The sequence below is a fragment of the Mustela lutreola genome, chromosome 8 (genome assembly GCF_030435805.1).
Source record: "Mustela lutreola isolate mMusLut2 chromosome 8, mMusLut2.pri, whole genome shotgun sequence".
In the NCBI taxonomy this organism is placed as follows: Eukaryota; Metazoa; Chordata; class Mammalia; order Carnivora; family Mustelidae; genus Mustela; species Mustela lutreola.
The window spans coordinates 46,691,893-46,711,726 of NC_081297.1; the positions used below are offsets into that span (position 1 = coordinate 46,691,893).

At 40.3% G+C, this 19,834-nt stretch overlaps 1 protein-coding gene across 1 annotated transcript in view; it reads left to right on the forward strand.

The window, feature by feature from the left end:
- The first annotated feature begins 11,111 nt into the window (after positions 1 to 11,111).
- Positions 11,112 to 19,834, forward strand: part of GALNT8 (polypeptide N-acetylgalactosaminyltransferase 8) — a 42,699-nt gene continuing 33,976 nt past the window's right edge. Inside the window, 2 exon segments of the mRNA XM_059187460.1 lie at positions 11,112 to 11,322; positions 18,302 to 18,596. Coding sequence (XP_059043443.1) covers positions 11,112 to 11,322; positions 18,302 to 18,596 — 506 coding nt within the window.

Below are 19,834 nucleotides of genomic sequence, written 5' to 3' on the forward strand. Positions count from 1 at the left end.
CAGGAAATGACAGATGCTGGCGAGGATGCGGAGAAAGGGGAACCCTCCTACACTGTTGGTGGGAATGCAAGCTGGTGCAACCTCTCTGGAAAACAGCATGGAGGTTCCTCAAAATGTTGAAAATAGAACTGCCCTATGACCCAGCAATTGCACTATTGGGTATTTACCCTAAAGATACAAACGTAGTGATCCAAAGGGGCACGTGTACTCGAATGTTTATAGCAGCAATGTCCACAATAGCCAAACTATGGGAGGAACCTAGATGTCCATCAACAGATGAATGGATCAAGAAGATGTGGTATATATACACAATGGAATACTATGCAGCCATCAAAAGAAATGAAATCTTGCCATTTGTGACAACATGGATGGAACTAGAGCGTATCATGCTTAGCGAAATAAGTCAAGCAGAGAAAGACAACTATCATATGATCTCCCTGATATGAGGAAGTGGTGATGCAACATGGGGGCTTAAGTGGGTAGGAGAAGAATAAATGAAACAAGATGGGATTGGGAGGGAGACCAACCATAAGTGACTCTTAATCTCACAAAACAAACTGAGGGTTGCTGGGGGGAGGGGGTTTGGGAGAAGGGTGTGGGATTATGGACATTGGGGAGGGTATGTGCTTTGGTGAGTGCTGTGAAGTGTGTAAACCTGGTGATTCACAGACCTGTACCCCTGGGGATAAAAATATATGTTTATAAAAAATAAAAAATTAATTAAAAAAAAAAAGAAGGTTATTATGGAATTTGATGTACTGGACATCTCACTGTGATGGTAAATAGGTTAAAAAATTATCTATATAAAAAAAATGAACCAGAATAGTGGGAACGAGTTAAAAATAAAAGTTGTCCCATGGGGGCGCCTGGGTGGCTCAGTGGGTTGAAGCCTCTGCCTTCCGCTCAGGTCATGATCCCAGGTTCCTGGTATCGAGCCCCGCATTGGGCTCTCTGCTCCATGGAAAGCCTGCTTCCTCCTCTCTCTCTGCCTGCCTCCCTGCATACTTGAGATCTCTGTCTGTCAAATAAATACATAAAGATTTAAAAAAAAAAAAAGTTGTCCTAATGAAGTAGTGGTGGTTGTTCTCTTGTAGTCATTTTTTTTTTTCCTTTCTTGGTTGGTTTTCTGGGGGAGGGGCCTGCCACGTGGGTTTTCAGTCAATGATGTTCCCTGAGTTAAGTCCCCCCACCCTCCTGAAGGGGGTGGGCTCTGAGGAAAGTGGTTTTTTTCAGGCTTTTGTTTTCTGGCGGTTTTTATGTTTGTTCACTTTTTTTTTTTTCTCTCACCTTGACCGCTTTTGATGGTTTTTGTAGTTTTAGAGGGAAACAAACTGCACCCTGACCTCCCTCTCAGAGAGAAGCCTCAGTCTGGCTGCAGAGCCCAAATAAGTTCCCCCTTGGCCGCTGGCAGAGCAGGTTCCAAGTCGCGGTCCCTGGATCTTTTGCTTGTACCCAAAGCCATGGCAGCCGCGGCTTTCTGGGCAGCTCCAGACCCCCAGAGAGGTTTCAAGCAGTGATCACACACTGAGATTTTCCCGCTGGCCCGGGCTGGGAGTGCCTGGTCTTTCTGGGTCTAAGAGCACCCGGCTTGCATGCACCTCTCTCAGGGGAGGCTGTGGGTCGCACACGCATTTCAGGCTCTGAGAATGGGGCACAGGTCTGAAAGCACCATGTTGGGCCTTCCAGCACCTCTGTTAGGGGAGAGTTTGGGGCACGTGTCTTAGGCTCTGAAACAATGTCGCGGGTCAAAGCGCTGGCAGGGCCTTTGTGTACCACTCTCAGGGGAGGATGAGGGGTGCACGCATCTCAGGCTGTATCTCCCTCACTGGAGCCGGACCCCACGTGTTCTTGGCGCGCTGGCGGCTCAGGAACCAAGACCTGGTTTCTCTGCTGCACTCTCTCTGGCTCAGCGCCAGGGGAGGCTGTCCTGGGACCAGGGACTTAAGCTCCTGTCCCTAGCCACCCCGATTCCCACAATTTCCCCCCTGCGATCCTTTGCTCTTTTGAAGTGCTTTTCAACCAGTCTCCAAGTTAATGCTGGTCCCCAGATGCAGGGCACTCTCGCTCATACTGGGGGTTTTACTTTTCAACCGGTCACCTCTGGTGGCTCCCTCCCCCTTTTGTTTATCTTCACCAGTTCACCGTTCCCACTCTGCTTTACCTGCCCACTGGCGTCTTCTGCTCCTGTAGAGATCCAGATGTGTATAATTCTGATCTCAGGCTGATTTCATGGGTGATGGGAGTTCTTTGGTAGGTAATCAGATCACTTTAGGGTACAGACTTAAAAGGCGCCTCCTCTTACTTCCCCACTATCTTGTCCCCCCAAATTTTTTTTGTTTGTTTTTAGAAGTTTGATTATGATGTGATTTGGCGTAGATTTCTTTGAGTTTATTCTATTTGCAGTTCACCCAGCTTTTTAAGTTTGTAAATTTATGTCTTTTGCCAACTTTGGTTAATTTCCAGCCATTATTTATTTAAATTCTTGTTTAGCCTCACATTCTCTCCTCTCCTTCTAGGACACAGATGAAATATTAGATATTTCCTTAGAGTCTAAGGTTCTTGAGGCTCTGTTACTATTATTTTTATTATTTTTTTAAAGATTTTATTTATTTGTCAGAGAGAGGAAAAGAGAGCACAAGCAGGGAGAGCAGCAGGCAGAGGGAGAAGCAGTCTCCCTACTGAGAAAGGATCCCCATGTAGGATTCTATCCCAGGACTTTGGGGTCATGATCTGAGCCAAAAGCAGACTCTTAATTGACTGAGCCACCCAGGCATCCCTCTTTATTATTTTTTAAGTCTGTCTCACTGTTGTTCAGATTGAGTAATTTCTATTCTATCTTCTAATCAAGTTGCCTGAATCTTTTCTCTGTTTTCTTCATTGTGCTGTTAAGTCTTTTCCTGGATTTACAATTTGTATTTATTGTATTTTTCAGTTCAAAATTTCCAATTGGTTTTTCTTTATGTCTTCTATTTCTTTCCTGAGACCTGCTATTTCTTTACTGAGACTTACCCTTTTTTTTCATTCATTTGAAGCATGTTTATAGTGCTCACTGAAGTATTTTTATTTTATTATGGCTGCTTTAATTTTTTTTTTCAGACAATTCTAACATCCATGTCATATAGGTGTTGGTGTTAGTTGATTGCCTTTTTCCATTCAAGTTGAGATTTGATATGACAAATAATCTTTGATTGCATCATGGACATTTGGGGTATTGTGTTATTACACTCAATTTCATTTAAATCTTCTGTTTTAGCAAGCTTTCTGACACCACCTTGCTGAGGAAAGGAAGATACTACCTTGTTACGCCATGTGGGAACAGAAGTCTAGGTTTACTACTTGGTCTCCTTTGAAACCTAGTGGGGCAGGGGCACCTCATTATACTGCTGAGGGAGAAAGTTCAGGTTCCCCATTAGGCCTCTGCTGATGCCACTAGGACAAGAGAGAGCCATTTTGTTACTATTCTCTTACTGGCATCCCGGAGAACAGGGATAAAAATTAAAAATTCCCTACTCAGCTTTCTATGACACACCATTTTGGAGTGGGATAGGCAGAGTGAAAACCCAAGCTCTCCATATGGTCTTTGTTGATGGGATGACCATGGCAATAGCAGGTTTCTCAGTCCTGGCTGTTGACTGTGGTAGGTCAGTTATTATCTAAACTTTTTTTTTTTTTTCTTACTGGGCTCTCCCTTTCCTGTTCCTTTGGCTAGAGAGAGCAGGCTTTTCTTGGGGGTTTTTATTGTCTTCTCTTATTAATATTTACGGTTTAACAACTTCTCCAGCATCCAGGGTAAGATACATTAGGAGAAAGAAAACACAGGACTTACTGCTGCTGTTCATCAGCTCCAAGATCTCCAGCCATTCTTCCCACTTTTGTCTTCCTTTCATGTATGTTAATGTCCAGAGTTTTTAGCTGCTCTTTGTGGGGGTGGAGTAGAGATTAATGGATCTACACTATTTCATGCCAGAAATTGAAATGATCATGCATTTTTAATTCATTTTTTACTCCAATTTGTGGGTGAGAGCATGGGAAAGATTTTGATGATAAAAAACAAACAAACTAAAAAACCCTACCTGATTACTTTACATTTTGTTCTTTTTCATTGTACTTAATTTTCCAAAATCCACATTTCTTCACTTTAATACACATGTATACTTCAGCTTTTGTCTACATATCCCATGTTTGGGAACCTAGTAAAGAGTTCAAGGGACTGGGATGGGGTGGGAGATATGATTATGGAGAGACCTAACAGCAGAATTACAACTTTGGATTTTTGGCTCTGGGGAGCAATATGAAGTATTTATTTAACAATAATGATTATTATTAGGTGATTTGTCCAAACATAGAGTGAATGTGAAGTGTGGAAGCAGAAGAATTACTGGGAGCTGAGGCAGAGTAGAACCATGTTGTACGGAACTGTGCAGATGACAAGAGGAGAGTGGCACCAGTATAGCATGACCATCCCCTGGGCTAACTCCCAGGGACTGCTTCCAACTCATCCATCTGTTCCTAGGTAGATCTGGCAGGACAGTCTTTCCTCAAGTATGTTGAACTAGCATTTGCTGCACATCTAATATGTTCAAGACCCTGTAGTGTTAGATAAAAAGACATCTGAGATGAGATTCTTGTGTTTCAAAAACACATAGTGAGGAAGCTCCCCATTTTGTAGATTCTTTTTTCATAGTATTTATCTCCTATACTTTATGCCCTTTCAGAGAGTAATTTTACCAGAGAGAGAGGAAGCATTAAAAAACAAAATGAAATAAAGTTGAGGGCCCATATCTGGGCTCTCTAGTCCATTCCACTGGTCTATGTGTCTGCTTTTGTGCCAGTACCTTGCTGTCTTGGGGATCACAGCTTTGTAGTAAAGCTTGAAATTAGGCAACATGATGCTCCCAGTTTTGTTTTTCTTTTTCAACATTTCCTTAGCAATTCAGGGTCTCTTCTGGTTCCATATAAATTTTAGGATTGTTTGCTCCTAAAATTCCACCGGCATTTAAAAAATGCCGGTGGAATTTTGATCGGAATATCATTGAAGGTATAGATTGCTCTAGGCAGTATAGACATTTTAACAATGATTATTCTTCTGATTCAAGAGCATGGAATAGCCTTCCATCTTTTTGCGTCTTCTTAAATTTCTTTTATGAGTGTTCTGTAGTTCCTCGAGTACAGATCCTTTACCTCTTTGGTTAGGTTTATTCCCAGGTATCTTATGGTTCTTGATACTATAATAAATGGAATCAATGCTCTCATTTCCCCTTCTGTATTTTCATTGTTAGTGTATAAGAAAGCAATTGATTTCTGTGCATTGATTTTGTATCCTGCCACATTACTGAATTGCTGTATGGGTCTAGTAGTTTGGGGGTGGAGTCTTTTGGGTTTTCCATTTTAAGTACCATGTCATCTGTGAAGAGAGAGAGTTTGACTTCTTCATTGCCAATTTGAATACCTTTTATTTCTCTTTGTTGTCTGATTGCTGTTGCTAGGACTTCTAATAATATCTTGAACAAGAGTGGCAAGAGTGGACATCCTTGTCGTGTTCCTGATCTCAAAGGGAAGGCTGTCAGCTTTTCCCCATTGAGGATAATATTCGCTGTGGGTTTTTCATGGATAGATTTTATGAAGTTCAGGAATGTTTCCTCTATCCCTATACTTTGAAGTGTTTTAATCAGGAACGGATGCTGGATTTTGCCCATTTTTTTTTTTCTGCATCAATTGAGAGGACCCTGTGGTTCTTCTCTCTTCTCTTATTGATTTTTTTTCTATCCCATTGATTAATTTGTGAATGTTGAACCATCCTTGCAACCCAGGGATAAATCCCACCTGGTCATGGTGGATAATCTTTTTAATGTGCTGTTGGATTCTATTAGCTAGGATCTTGTAGAGAATCTTAGCATCCATATTCATCAGTGATATTGGTCTGAAATTCTCATTTTTGGTGTGGTCTTTGCCTGGTTTGGGGATCAGGGTAATGCTGGCTTCATAAAAAGAGTCTGGAAGTTTTCCTTCTGCTTCAATATTTTGAAACAGCTTCAGGAGAATAGGTATTATTTCTTCTTTGAATGCTTGGTAGAATTTCAAGAATTCCAAGAATGTTTGGTAGAATTCTTGATTTTTTGTGAGGTTTTTGATCACTGCTTTAATCTCATTACTAGATATTAGTCTGTTCAGGTTGTCAGTTTCTTCCTGATTCAGTTTTGGAAGTTTATAGGTTTCCAGGAATGCATCCATTTTGTCTAGGTTGCTTAACTTGTTGGTATATAACTGTTGATAATAATTTCTGATGATTGTTTCTATTTCCTTGGTGTTAGTCATGATTTCTCCCTTTTCATTCATAATTTTATTAATTTGGGTCGTCTCTTTTTTCTTTTGGGTTAGTGTGAGAAATGGTTTACTGATCTTATTGATTCTTTCAAAAAACTGGCTTCTAGTTTAATTGATGTGTTCTACTGTATTTCCAGTTTCTATCTCACTGATCTCTGCTCTAATTTTTTTTTAAAGATTTTATTTATTTGACACAGAGAGATCACAAGTAGGCAGAGAGGCAAGCAGAGAGAGGGGAGGAAGCAGGCTCCCTACGGAGCAGAGAGCCTGATGCGGGGCTCGATCCCAGGACGCTGGGATCGTGACCTGAGCCAAAGGCAGAAACTTTAACCCACTGAGCCACCAGGCGCCCCTGTTCTAATCTCGATTACTTCCCTTCTTGTGTGTTGGGTTGGCTTAATTTTTTAAAAATTTATTTTCACCATAACAGTATTCATTGTTTTTGCACCACACCCAGTGCTCTATGCAATCCGTGTCCTCTCAAATACCCACCACCTGATTCCCCCAACCTCCCACCCCCCTCCCCTTCAAAACCCTCAGATTGTTTTTCAGAGTCCATAGTCTCTCTGGCTCACCACCCTTTCCAATTTCCCTCAACTCCCTTCTCCTCTCTAACTCCCCATGTTCTCCATGTTGTTATGCTCCGCAAATAAGTGAAACCATATGATAATTGAATCTCTCTGCTTGACTTATTTCACTCAGCATAATCTCTTCTAGTCCCGTCCATGTGGCTACAAAAGTTGGGTATTCATCCTTTCTGATGAAGGCATAATACTCCATAGTGTATATGGACCACATCTTCCTTATCCATTCGTCCATTGAAGGGCATCTTGGTTCTTTCCACAGTTTGGTGACCGTGGCCATTGCTGCTATAAACATTGGGGTACAGATGGCCCTTCTTTTCACTACATCTGTATCTCTGGGGTAAATACCCAGTAGTGCAATTGCAGGGTCATAGGGAAGCTCTATTTATAATTTCTTGAGGAATCTCCACACTGTTTTCCAAAGAGGCTGCACCAACTTGCATTCCCACCAATAGTGTAAGAGGGGTCCCCCATTTCTCCACATCCCCTCCAACACATGTTGTTTCCTGTCTTGCTAATTTTGGCCATTCTAAGTGGTGTAAGGTGGTATCCCAATGTGGTTTTGATTTGAATCTCCCTGATGGCTAGTGATGATGAACATTTTTTCATGTGTCTGATAGCCATTTGTATGTCTTCATTGGAGAAGTCTCTGTTCATATCTTCTGCCCATTTTTTTGATATGATTATCTGTTTTGTGTGTGTTGAGTTTGAGGAGTTCTTTATAGATCCTGGATATCAACCTTTTGTCTGTACTGTCATTTGCAAATATCTTCTCCCATTCTGTGGGTAGCCTTTTTGTTTTGTTGACTGTTTCCTTTGCTGTGCAGAAGCTTTTGATTTTGATGAAGTCCCAAAAGTTCATTTTTGCTTTTGTTTCCTTTGCCTTTGGAGACATATCTTGAAAGAAGTTGCTGTGGCTGATATCGAAGAGGTTACTGCCTATGTTCTCCTCTAGGATTCTGATGGATTCCTGTCTCACGATGAGGTATTTTATCCATTTTGAGTTTATCTTTGTGTACAGTGTAAGAGGGTGGTCGATTTTCATTCTTCTACATATAGCTGTCCAATTTTCCCAGCATCATTTATTGAAGAGACTGTCTTTTTTCCACTGTATATTTATTCCTGCTTTGTCCAAGATTATTTGACCATAGAGTTGAGGGTCTATATCTGGGCTCTCTACTCTGTTTCACTGGTCTATGTGTCTGTTTTTATGCCAGTACCATGCTTTCTTGGGGATCACAGCTTTGTAGTAAATCTTGAAACCAGGTAACGTGATGCTGCCAGTTTTATTTTTGTTTTTCAACATTTCCTTAACAATTCGGGGTCTCTTCTGGTTCCATACAAATTTTAGGATTATTTGCTCCAGCTCTTTGAAAATATACCGGTGGAATTTTGATCAGAATGGCATTAAAAGTATAGACTACTCTAGGCAGTATAGACATTTTAACAATGCTTATTCTTCCAATCCAAGAGCATGGAATGGTCTTCCATCTTTTTGTGTCTTCTTCAATTTCTTTCATGAGTGTTCTGTAGTTCCTCAAGTACAGATCCTTTACCTCTTTGGTTAGGTTTATTCCCAGGTATCTTATGGTTCTTGGTGCTATAGTAAATGGAATCGATTCTCTAATTTCCCTTTCTGTATTTCCATTGTTAGTGTATAAGAATGCCACTGATTTCTGTACATTGACTTTGTATCCTGCCACGTTGCTGAATTGTTGTATGAGTTCTAGTAGTTTGGGGGTGGAGTCTTTTGGGTTTTCCATATAAAGAATCATGTCATCTGCAAAGAGAGCGAGTTTGACTTCTTCATTGCCAATTTGGATACCTTTTATTTCTCTTTGTTTTCTGATTGCTGTTGCTAGGACTTCTAATACTATGTTGAACAAGAGTGGTGAGAGTGGGCATCGTGTTCCTGATCTCAGCGGGGAAGACTGCAAGCTTGTTGCCATTGAGGATGATATTTGCTGTGGGTCTTTCATAGATAGATTTTATGGAGTTCAGGAATGTTCCCTGTATCCCTATATTTTGAAGCGTTTTAATCAGGAACGGATGCTGGATTTTGTCAAATGCTTTTTCTGCATCAATTGAGAGGACCATGTGGTTCTTCTCTCTTATCTTATTAATTTGTTCTATCACATTGATTGATTTGTGAATGGGGTTGGCTTAATTTATTGTTGATTCACCAGTTCTTTAAGGTGTAAAGAGAGCTGGTGTATTCTGCTTTTTTTTTTTTTTTTCAATTTTTTTTTGAGGGAGGCTTGGATGGCTATGTATTTCCCCCTTAGAACCCCCTTTGCTGTATCGCATAGGTTTTGGAGCGACGTGTCTTCATTCTCATTGGTTTCCATGAATTGTTTAAGTTCTTCATCGATTTCCTGGTTGATCCAAGCATTCTTAACCAAGGTAGTCTTTAGCTTCCAGGTGTTTGAATTCCTTCTGAACTTTTTTTGTGGTTAGGTACCAGTTTCAAAGCATTGTGGTCTGAGAATATGAAGGGAACAATGAGAAACATGGACCGGTGAAATAGAGTAGAGAGTCCAGATATGGACCCCCAACTTTATGGTCAAATAATCTTTAGCCAAGCAGGAAAAAATGTGCAGTGGAAAAAAGACAGTCTCTTCAATAAATGGTGCTGGGTAAACTGGACAGCTATATTTAGAAGAATGAAACTCAACCATTCTCTTACACCATACACAAAGATAAACTCAAAATGGATAAAAGACCTCAACATGAGGCAGGAATCTGTCAAAATCCTAGAGGAGAATATAGGCAGTAAACTCTTCAACAATGGCTGCAGCAACTTCTTTCAAGATATGTCTCCAAAGTCAAAGGAAACAAAAGCAAAAATGAAATTTTGGGACTTCATCAAAATCAAAAGCTTCTGCACAGCAAAGGAAACAGTCACGAAAACAAAAAGGCAACCCACGAATGGGAGAAGATATTCACAAATGACAGTACAGACAAAGAGCTGATATCCAAGATCTATAAAGAACTCTTCAAATTCAACACACACAAAAGATAATCATGTCAAAAAAAATGGGCAGAATACATGAACAGACACTTCTCCAATGAAGACATACAAATGGCTATCAGACACATGAAAAAATGTTCATCATCACTAGCCATTAGGGAGATTCAGATCAAAACCACATTGACATACCGCCTTACACAGTTAGAATGGCCAAAAATAACAAGACAGTAAACAACATGTGTTGGAGAGGGTGTGGAGAAAGGGGTACCCTCTTACACTGTTGTTGGGAATGCAAGTTGGTAAGGCCACTTTGGAAAACAGTACCGAGATTCCTTAAGAAATTAAAAATAGAGCTTCCCAAGACCCTGCAATTGTACTACTGGGTATTTACCCCAAAGATACAGATGTAGTGAAAAGAAGGGCCATCTGTACCCCAATGTTCAAAGCAGCTATGGCCATGGTCACCAAACTGTGGAAAGAACAAAGATGCCCTTAAATGGATGAATGGATAAAGAAGATGTGGTCTATATATACTATGGAGTATTATGCCTCCATCAGAAAGGATGAATAACCAACTTTTGTATCAACATGAATGGGGCTGGAAGAGATTATGCTGAGTGAAATCAGCCAAACAGAGAGAGTCAACTATCATATGGTTTTGCTAATTTGTGGAGCATAAGGAATAACATGGAGGACATGGGGAGATGGAGAGGAGAAGTGAATTGGGGGGAATTGGAGGGGGAGATGAATCACAAGAGACTGTAGACATTAAGAAACAAACTGAGGGTTTTGGAGGGTATGGGGGTGGAAGGTGGGTATTATTTAGGGCACATATTGCGTGGAACACTGGGTGTGGTACATAAACAATGAATTCTGGAACACTGAAAAGAAATTTAAAAATAAAATGAAATGAAACAAAACAGGGAGATAAAAACCTCCACCACCACAGCCTGAGGTAGCTCCAGGGGCAAACATTAACCTGACTTCTAAGACAGTGCAAGGTGTGCCCAGGTAGGTAACCTCCTAGTCATTGGGTGGTTGCCCCAGGCACACTCCACACACTTGACACTGCTCAGGAAGAAGCCAGGCAGTTTGCGACAGCTTTCCAGTCAAAGAACATCTGGCTTAGCAGGCAGAAGCCGGCAGAGACAGAGCTCTGCTGATTGTGATCCTTAGCTAACCTGGGCAGTGACACGTTCACTCTCAGGAAGAGACAGTTTCAGAGGCCGGACATGATACCCAGGAGAAATGTCCTAAAAATGTTCTGCATTGGGCTAGCTCTGATTATTGCCATCGATGTCCTCCTGGTGTTTTATACCCAGAGGACATTACAGATGTCGGTTTGGGGAAATCACCAAAAACAGCTTCATTTGCTTTTGCCTGAATGGAACAGGACAGGGATAAAGAGACTCTCTCATGTTGAGGTGGATTTACAGCATCTGAGTAAGTTCATAACATTAACTTGGAGGGATGGTGTGTGTGTGTGTGTGTGTGTGTGTGTGTGTGTCTAAGGGACACTTAGAAAAAGGGCATGGAAGAAATAATGGATGAGCAATCACATTCTTTTTTTTTAATTTTTAAAAAAAAATTTATTTTTTATAAACATATAATGTATTTTTATCCCCAGGGGTACAGGTCTGTGACTCGCCAGGTTTACACACTTCACAGCACTCACCATAGCACATACCCTCCCCAATGTCCATAACCCCACCCCCCTCTCCCAAACTCCCTCCCCCCACCCTCAGTTTGTTTTGTGAGATTAAGAGTCACTTATGGTTTGTCTCCTTCCAATCCCATCTTGTTTCATTCATTCTTCTCCTACCCCCTTAACCTCCCATGTTGCATCTCCACTTCCTCATATCAGGGAGATCATAGTTGTCTTTCTCTGATTGACTTATTTCGCTAAGCATGATACCCTCTAGTTCCATCCACGTTGTTGCAAATGGCAAGATTTCATTTCTTTTGATGGCTGCATAATATTCCATTGTGTATATATATCACATCTTCTTTATCCATTTATCTGTTGATGGGCATCTAGGTTCTTTCCATAGTTTGGCTATTGTAGACATTGCTGCTATAAACATTTGGGTGCACGTGCCCCTTCAGATCACTAGGTTTGTATCTTTAGGGTAAATACCCAGTAGTGCAATTGCTGGGTCGTAGGGTAGTTCTATTTTCAACATTTTGAGAAACCTCCAAGCTGTTTTCCAGAGTGGTTGCACCAGCTTGCATTCACACCAACAGTGTAGTAGGGTTCCCCTTTCTCCACATCCTCACCAGCATCTGTCATTTCCTGACTTGTTAATTTTAGCCATTCTGACTGGTGTGAGGGGATATCTTATTGTGGTTTTGATTTGTATTTCCCTGATGCTGAGGGATGTGGAGCACTTTTTCATGTGTCTGCTGGCCAGCTGGATGTCTTATTTGCAGAAATGTCTGTTCATGACTTCTCCCCATTTCTTGATTGGATTATTTGTTCTTTGGGTGTTGAGTTGAGCAATCAAATTCTTATTTCTCAATGCTCATTTAAGCATCTGATATTGAATTCTATCCCTCCAAATGGTAGGTAAGTGAGAATTAGTAGGAATAAGAGCAAGCAGTTGAGGGGAGTGGAGCAGGATGTATCTATGTGAGAGGTGTGTGTAAAGTAAATGCACACACACACACACACACATGATCATAGGTATGTGCATGTAGGCGGGGAGAGTGAGTCTCCATATAGTCTCCATATAAAAATCCCTGGGAGGCTCAGGAATAACTAGGCACAGTCTGTCCTTAGACCTTTGTGTGGCAGGAGCTGTTAAACAAATGTGATAAACCCTGAGGCAATGGCCTCCTTTCCATGTTGATGTGAGCTTCTATGAGGAATTAATGGGGACTTGTTAGAGGACATAAGATAAAACCTTGATCTGGCCGTGATCAACAAGTGCTTATCTCTCTCAACCACAGACTCTGACTTGTAAATGGAGATGAGAGGTTACCTGCTGGATCTCATATTGTTGTAAAATATATGCAGAAAATATTCTGTAAAGTGATATGTATCACATTTTAACCTCTCTCCTAAGTTGAGGTATAACTGGCATCTAGCATTATGTTAACTTCAGGTATACAACATAATGGTTCAATATTTGCATATATTATAAAATAATCACCATAATAAATCTAGTTAACATGCATCATCACATAGTTAGAAAATTTTATATGCAAATACAGGATTAACTATAGTCACCATGTTGTACATTATATCCCATAACTTATTTATTTTATAACTAGGGAGGTTTGTAACCTTTGATGCCCTTTACCCATTTCACACACACCCCTATCCCTTGCCTCTCTCAATCACCAACCTGTTATTTGTACCTATGAGCTCATTCTCCACCCCCCCTTTTTTAGATTCCACATATAAATGGGATCATATAGTAATTGTCTTTCTCTGTCTGACTTATTCAACATGGCAGGATGCCCTCCAGATTTACCAAATTTTAACTTCTTCACACTAATTCTGGGGGTTTAAAAAAATTTTTTTTTCTGGGGTTTTTTATTCTGGATCACCATGAAACTCTAATGGCTCTGAATTTATGTGTCTCAGGATCTGACTCCCTTGAGGGGAAGCAGCTGTCTTTCCTCTGCCCCCAAGTAACAGGGATCTAATGATTGTGCCCCTGAAGGGAAGTGTTGAAAGTGTGATTAGGGAAGTGACTGCACAGACATGAGAGTGCGTGAACATGGGCGTTGGAGATGGGCAAAATCTCTTCTGTAATGTGAACTGACCATTGTTAGAGTTCAGGGTGAGACCAAGGGATAGATAGAAGGACAGACAGTAGAAACAAAAGGAAGAATTTATATGGAGACTGGAGGAAAAGGGCAAAACAAGATGAAGGGAGAGGGACAAGGTTCCATAGCACTGTCTACATCCTCTTTCATAAGATTCATTATATTTTATTGTGATACAAGTTTCTGGAAGGCAAGTTTCACAAGGGCTGGTTTAGTGAGTGTTTATTATAGAATATCTTACCACTCTATTCCATGTACCTGGCATGCAGACATTATTAATAATGAATAAATAAACAAATGACTGTGGCAAGGAGAAAACAGAAGACAGGCAGACAAGGATGAAGGGAAGAAGGGTTCAAGGCCAATTTAAAATTTCTTGGCAATCTGCTGCTCTGCCTGCTTGTGTTCTCTCTCACTCTCTGTCAAATAAATAAATAAAATTTAAAAAAAAGTTCTTGGCAATCTCTCAGTAATAGATCATCGAAGCAGAAAACCAATAAAGAAGGAAGAGCATTGAATGACACATTGGACCAGATGGACCTCATAGATATATACAGAACATTCCACCCTAAAACAACAGAATACTCATTCTTCTCAAGTGCACATGGAACCTTCTCCAGAATAGACCACATATTGGGTCACAAATCAGGACTCAACTGATATCAAAAGATTGAGATTATTTCCTGCATATTCCTGCTTTGAAACTGGAGCTCAATCACAAGGAAATGTTCCGAGGGAACTCAAACACCTGGAAGCTAAAGACCACCTTGGTTAAGAATGCTTGAATCAACCAGGAGATCAAAGAAGAACTTAAACAATTCATGAAAACCAATGAGAATGAAGACACTTTGGTCCAAAACCTATGGGATACAACAAAGGTGGTCCTAACGGAGAAATACATAGCCATCCAAGCCTCCCTCAAAAAATTAAAAAATTCAGAATACACCAGCTGTTTCTACACCTTAAAGAACTGGAGAATCAACAACAAATCAAACCAACTCCACACATAAGAAGAGAAATAATTAAGATCAGAGCAGAGATCAATGAGGTAGAAGCTAGAGGTACAGTAGAACACATCAATGAAACTAGAAGCTGGTTTTTTGAAAGAATCAATAAGGTCAATAAACCATTGGCCACACTAATCCAAAAGAAAAGAGAGAAAGTTCAAATTAATAAAATTATGAATGAAAAGGGAGAGATGACAACTAACACCAAGGATGTAGAAACAATCATCAGAAGTTATTATCAACAGTTATATGCCAATAATTAAGCAACCTAGGTGAAATGGATGCATTCCTGGAAAACTATAAACTCCCAAAATTGAACCAGGAAGAAATCGACAACCTGAATAGACCGATACCTAGTAACGAGATTGAAGCAGTGATCAAAAACCTCCCAAAAAACAAGAGCCCAGGACCTGACGGATTCCCTGGGGAATTCTACCAAACTTTCAAAGAAGAAATAATATCTATTCTCCTGAGGCTGTTTCAAAATATTGAAGCAGAAGGAAAACTTCCAGACTCTTTTTATGAAGCCAGCATTACCCTGATCCCCAAACCAGGCAAAGACCACACCAAAAAGGAGAATTTCAGACCAATATCACTGATGAATATGGATGCTAAGATTCTCAACAAGATCCTAGCAAACAGGATCCAAGCACATTAAAAAGATTATCCACCATGACAGGGGGGATTCATCCCTGGGCTACAAGGATGGTTCAACATTTGCAAATCAATCAGTGTGATAGAACTAATTAATATGAGAAGAGAAAAGAACCACATGGTCCTCTCAATTGATGCAGAAAAAGCATTTGACAAAATCCAGCATCCGTTCCTGATTAAAACGCTTCAAAATATAGGGATACAGGGAACATTCCTGAACTCCATAAAATCTATCTATGAAAGACCCACAGCAAATATCATCCTCAATGGCAACAAGCTTGCAGTCTTCCCCGCTGAGATCAGGAACACGATGCCCACTCTCACCACTCTTGTTCAACATAGTATTAGAAGTCCTAGCAACAGCAATCAGAAAACAAAGAGAAATAAAAGGTATCCAGATTGGCAATGAAGAAGTCAAACTCGCTCTCTTTGCAGATGACATGATTCTTTATATGGAAAACCCAAAAGACTCCACCCCCAAACTACTAGAACTCATACAACAATTCAGCAACGTGGCAGGATACAAAGTCAATGTACAGAAATCAGTGACTTTCTCATACACTAACAATGGAAATACAGAAAGGGAAATTAGAGAATCGATTCCATTTACTATAGCACCAAGAACCATAAAATACCTGGGAATAAACCTAACCAAAGAGGTAAAGGATCTGTACTCGAGGAACTACAGAACACTCATGAAAGAAATTGAAGAGGACACAAAATGATGGAAGACCATTCCATGCTCTTGGATTGGAAGAATAAGCATTGTTAAAATGTCTATACTGCCTAGAGTAGTCTATACTTTTAATGCCATTCTGATCAAAATTCCACCGGTATATTTTCAAAGAGCTGGAGCAAATAATCCTAAAATTTGTATGGAACCAGAAGAGACCCCGAATTGTTAAGGAAATGTTGAAAAACAAAAATAAAACTGGCAGCATCACGTTACCTGGTTTCAAGCTTTACTACAAAGCTGTGATCCCCAAGAAAGCATGGTACTGGCATAAAAACAGACACATAGACCAGTGAAACAGAGTAGAGAGCCCAGATATAGACCCTCAACTCTATGGTCAAATAATCTTGGACAAAGCAGGAATAAATATACAGTGGAAAAAAGACAGTCTCTTCAATAAATGATGCTGGGAAAATTGGACAGCTATATGTAGAAGAATGAAAATCGACCACCCTCTTACACTGTACACAAAGATAAACTCAAAATGGATAAAATACCTCATCGTGAGACAGGAATCCATCAGAATCCTAGAGGAGAACATAGGCAGTAACCTCTTCGATATCAGCCACAGCAACTTCTTTCAAGATATGTCTCCAAAGGCAAAGGAAACAAAAGCAAAAATGAACTTTTGGGACTTCATCAAAATCAAAAGCTTCTGCACAGCAAAGGAAACAGTCAACAAAACAAAAAGGCTACCCACAGAATGGGAGAAGATATTTGCAAATGACAGTACAGACAAAAGGTTGATATCCAGGATCTATAAAGAACTCCTCAAACTCAACACACACAAAACAGATAATCATATCAAAAAAAAATGGGCAGAAGATATGAACAGAGACTTCTCCAATGAAGACATACAAATGGCTATCAGACACATGAAAAAATGTTCATCATCACTAGCCATCAGGGAGATTCAAATCAAAACCACATTGGGATACCACCTTACACCACTTAGAATGGCCAAAATTAGCAAGACAGGAAACAACATGTGTTGGAGGGGATGTGGAGAAATGGGGGACCCCTCTTACACTATTGGTGGGAATGCAAGTTGGTGCAGCCTCTTTGGAAAACAGTGTGGAGATTCCTCAAGAAATTAAAAATAGAGCTTCCCTATGACCCTGCAATTTCACTACTGGGTATTTACCCCAGAGATACAGATGTAGTGAAAAGAAGGGCCATCTGTACCCCAATGTTTATAGCAGCAATGGCCACGGTCACCAAACTGTGGAAAGAACCAAGATGCCCTTCAGTGGATGAATGGATAAGGAAGATGTGGTCCATATACACTATGGAGTATTATGCCTTCATCAGAAAGGATGAATACCCAACTTTTGTAGCCACATGGACGGGACTAGAAGAGATTATGCTGAGTGAAATAAGTCAAGCAGAGAGATTCAATTATCATATGGTTTCACTTATTTGCGGAGCATAACAACATGGAGAACATGGGGAGTTAGAGAGGAGAAGGGAGTTGAGGGAAATTGGAAAGGGAGGTGAGCCAGAGAGACTATGCACTCTGAAAAACAATCTGAGGGTTTTGAAGGGGCGGGGGAGGGGAGGTTGGGGGAGCCAGGTGGTGGGTATTAAGGAGGGCACAGATTGCTTTGAGCACTGGGTGTTTGCAAAAACAATGAATACTGTTACGCTGAACAGAAATAAAAAAAAGTTCTTGGCAAATCAAATATATAAGTGAAGGGAATGGTGGGTAATGGTGAAAGTTGAAATAGATCTGCTTTTGTTGGCCACTGATAGTGTAGTATGATGTTTCTCAAATTTCCTTGTATTGAGGAATTATTCCCTGATTTTGTTAAAAATGCAGATCCTGTAACTTCTCTTTCCCCTAATTCTACTTGACTCTATGATTCTGATTTATTTGATTTAGGGATAAGCCTGAATACCTCCATTTTAAAATAATCATGACAATTCTGATATAAATGTTTCTTGGGCCTTATTCTGAAAAATATTAGCTCTTTATCAATCTATTTCTCAGGTCACGGTTTCTAAAGAAGCTTTAATGGTGTGGGGCTCAGGATAGATAAGCTCTGATAAACGTTTAGGAGACGTATATTCTAGTGCACACCTGGTCACGTCAGCCTTGCATGGCTCTGACAAATTCTCTTGACATACTGCATCCCCTGGGACAAGAGATAGCACATTTTAGATTTTGAAGAGGAAAGCCATTTAAAGAAAATATGGATAGAAATCAATGCCCAGGATTATCTGGAATATTGTCTCCCCCACCCTTCACTTACAGAAGAAAGTATGAAATCAGCCATGAAGCAAGAAGAAAACGTGGACCATGCAGCAGTGAGGCTGAAATATGAACATCCTATTGAAAAGTCATTGAAAGTCAAAGCAAGGGAGACCAGGAAGCACAAACCCAAAGAGATACTCTTCCCAAACTCACAGCTTTTCAGGCAGTGGGTTAAGGATCTTTCTGAGGTCCAGCAGAAAAAGGCTGGGGACCTTTTCCAGAAGTTTGGTTACAACGTTTACCTCAGTAACCTGTTGCCTTTCAACCGCAGCATCCCAGACACCCGGGATTCCAGGTAGGGTGGGCCAAGTTTGGATTGCCAAGGGACCTTGGTTTAATTGGGGATGGGCTTTGGGAGCAGCAAAAGTCAAGGGTTGAAAGAGGTTTGAAGAGTGGAGAATTGATGCGGAAGGACTTCTGGTAGGCTGACTGAGCAGAGTTCTTGCATTTAATCCATTTTAAATGCCAGCTCAGAGAGGACAAGTGACTGTTCCAAATATTTACAGCTCGTTGGAGATGGGCAGAGATGTCAGAGAAACAGATGCTTGAGAATTCTGATGATGAGTCTAACTCATAATTGTACAGATGAGGAAACTGGGAAAAGACTTGCACAAATCACACTGAAGTTAACAGTTCTACTTTCTTCCCTGGTGTTTTTCTCAAATTCTCTGTGTGAATTCCTCTCTGTTATTAATTCTAATTTAAAGAGCCTTCCCTGGGATGCCTCAGTGGCTCAGCCAGTTAAATGAGCATTATTCTTTTGGCTCAAGTCATGATCCCAGGGTCCTGGGATTGAGCCCCACATTGGGCTCCCTGCTTGGTGGGGAGCCTGTTTCTCCCTATCCCACTCCCCCAGCTTGTGTTCCCTCTCTTGCTGTCTCTCTCTGTCAAATAAATAAATAAAATTAAAAAAATAAAGAGCCTTCCATCTCTTTCTCCATCAGTTTCTTCTTCCCTCTTTGCTTCTCCCACCATCCTTCATAAATTTTAAACATAAATTTGTTGAGATATAATTCATATATAATTCATCAATTTAGAATGTAGAATTTAATGGTTTTTAGTATATTCACAGTGTGGTGAATCATTGCCATATTCAATTTTTAAACATTCTCATCACATTGAAAAAAATTCCATACCCATTAATAACCCCTCCCTGTTTACCCATAATTCCTCATCCCTAGGCAAACATTAAGCTACCTTCTGTCCCTATGGATTTACCTATTCTAATATTTCATATAAATGGAATAATATTATATATGGGTCTTTTGTGACTGCCTTTTTTCACTTCAAATAATGTTTTCTTTTTTTAATTAGTATTGTTATTTTTATTATGTTCAGTTAGCCAACATATAGTACATCATTAGTTTTTGATGTAGTGTTCAGCCACTCACTAGTTGCATATAATACCCAGTGCTCATCACAACATGTGCCCTCCTTAATACTCATCACAAGGCTGCCCCACCCCTTACTGCCTTCTACTCTGAAACCCTCAGTTTGTTTTCCAGAATCCAGGATCTCTCATGGCTGGTCTCC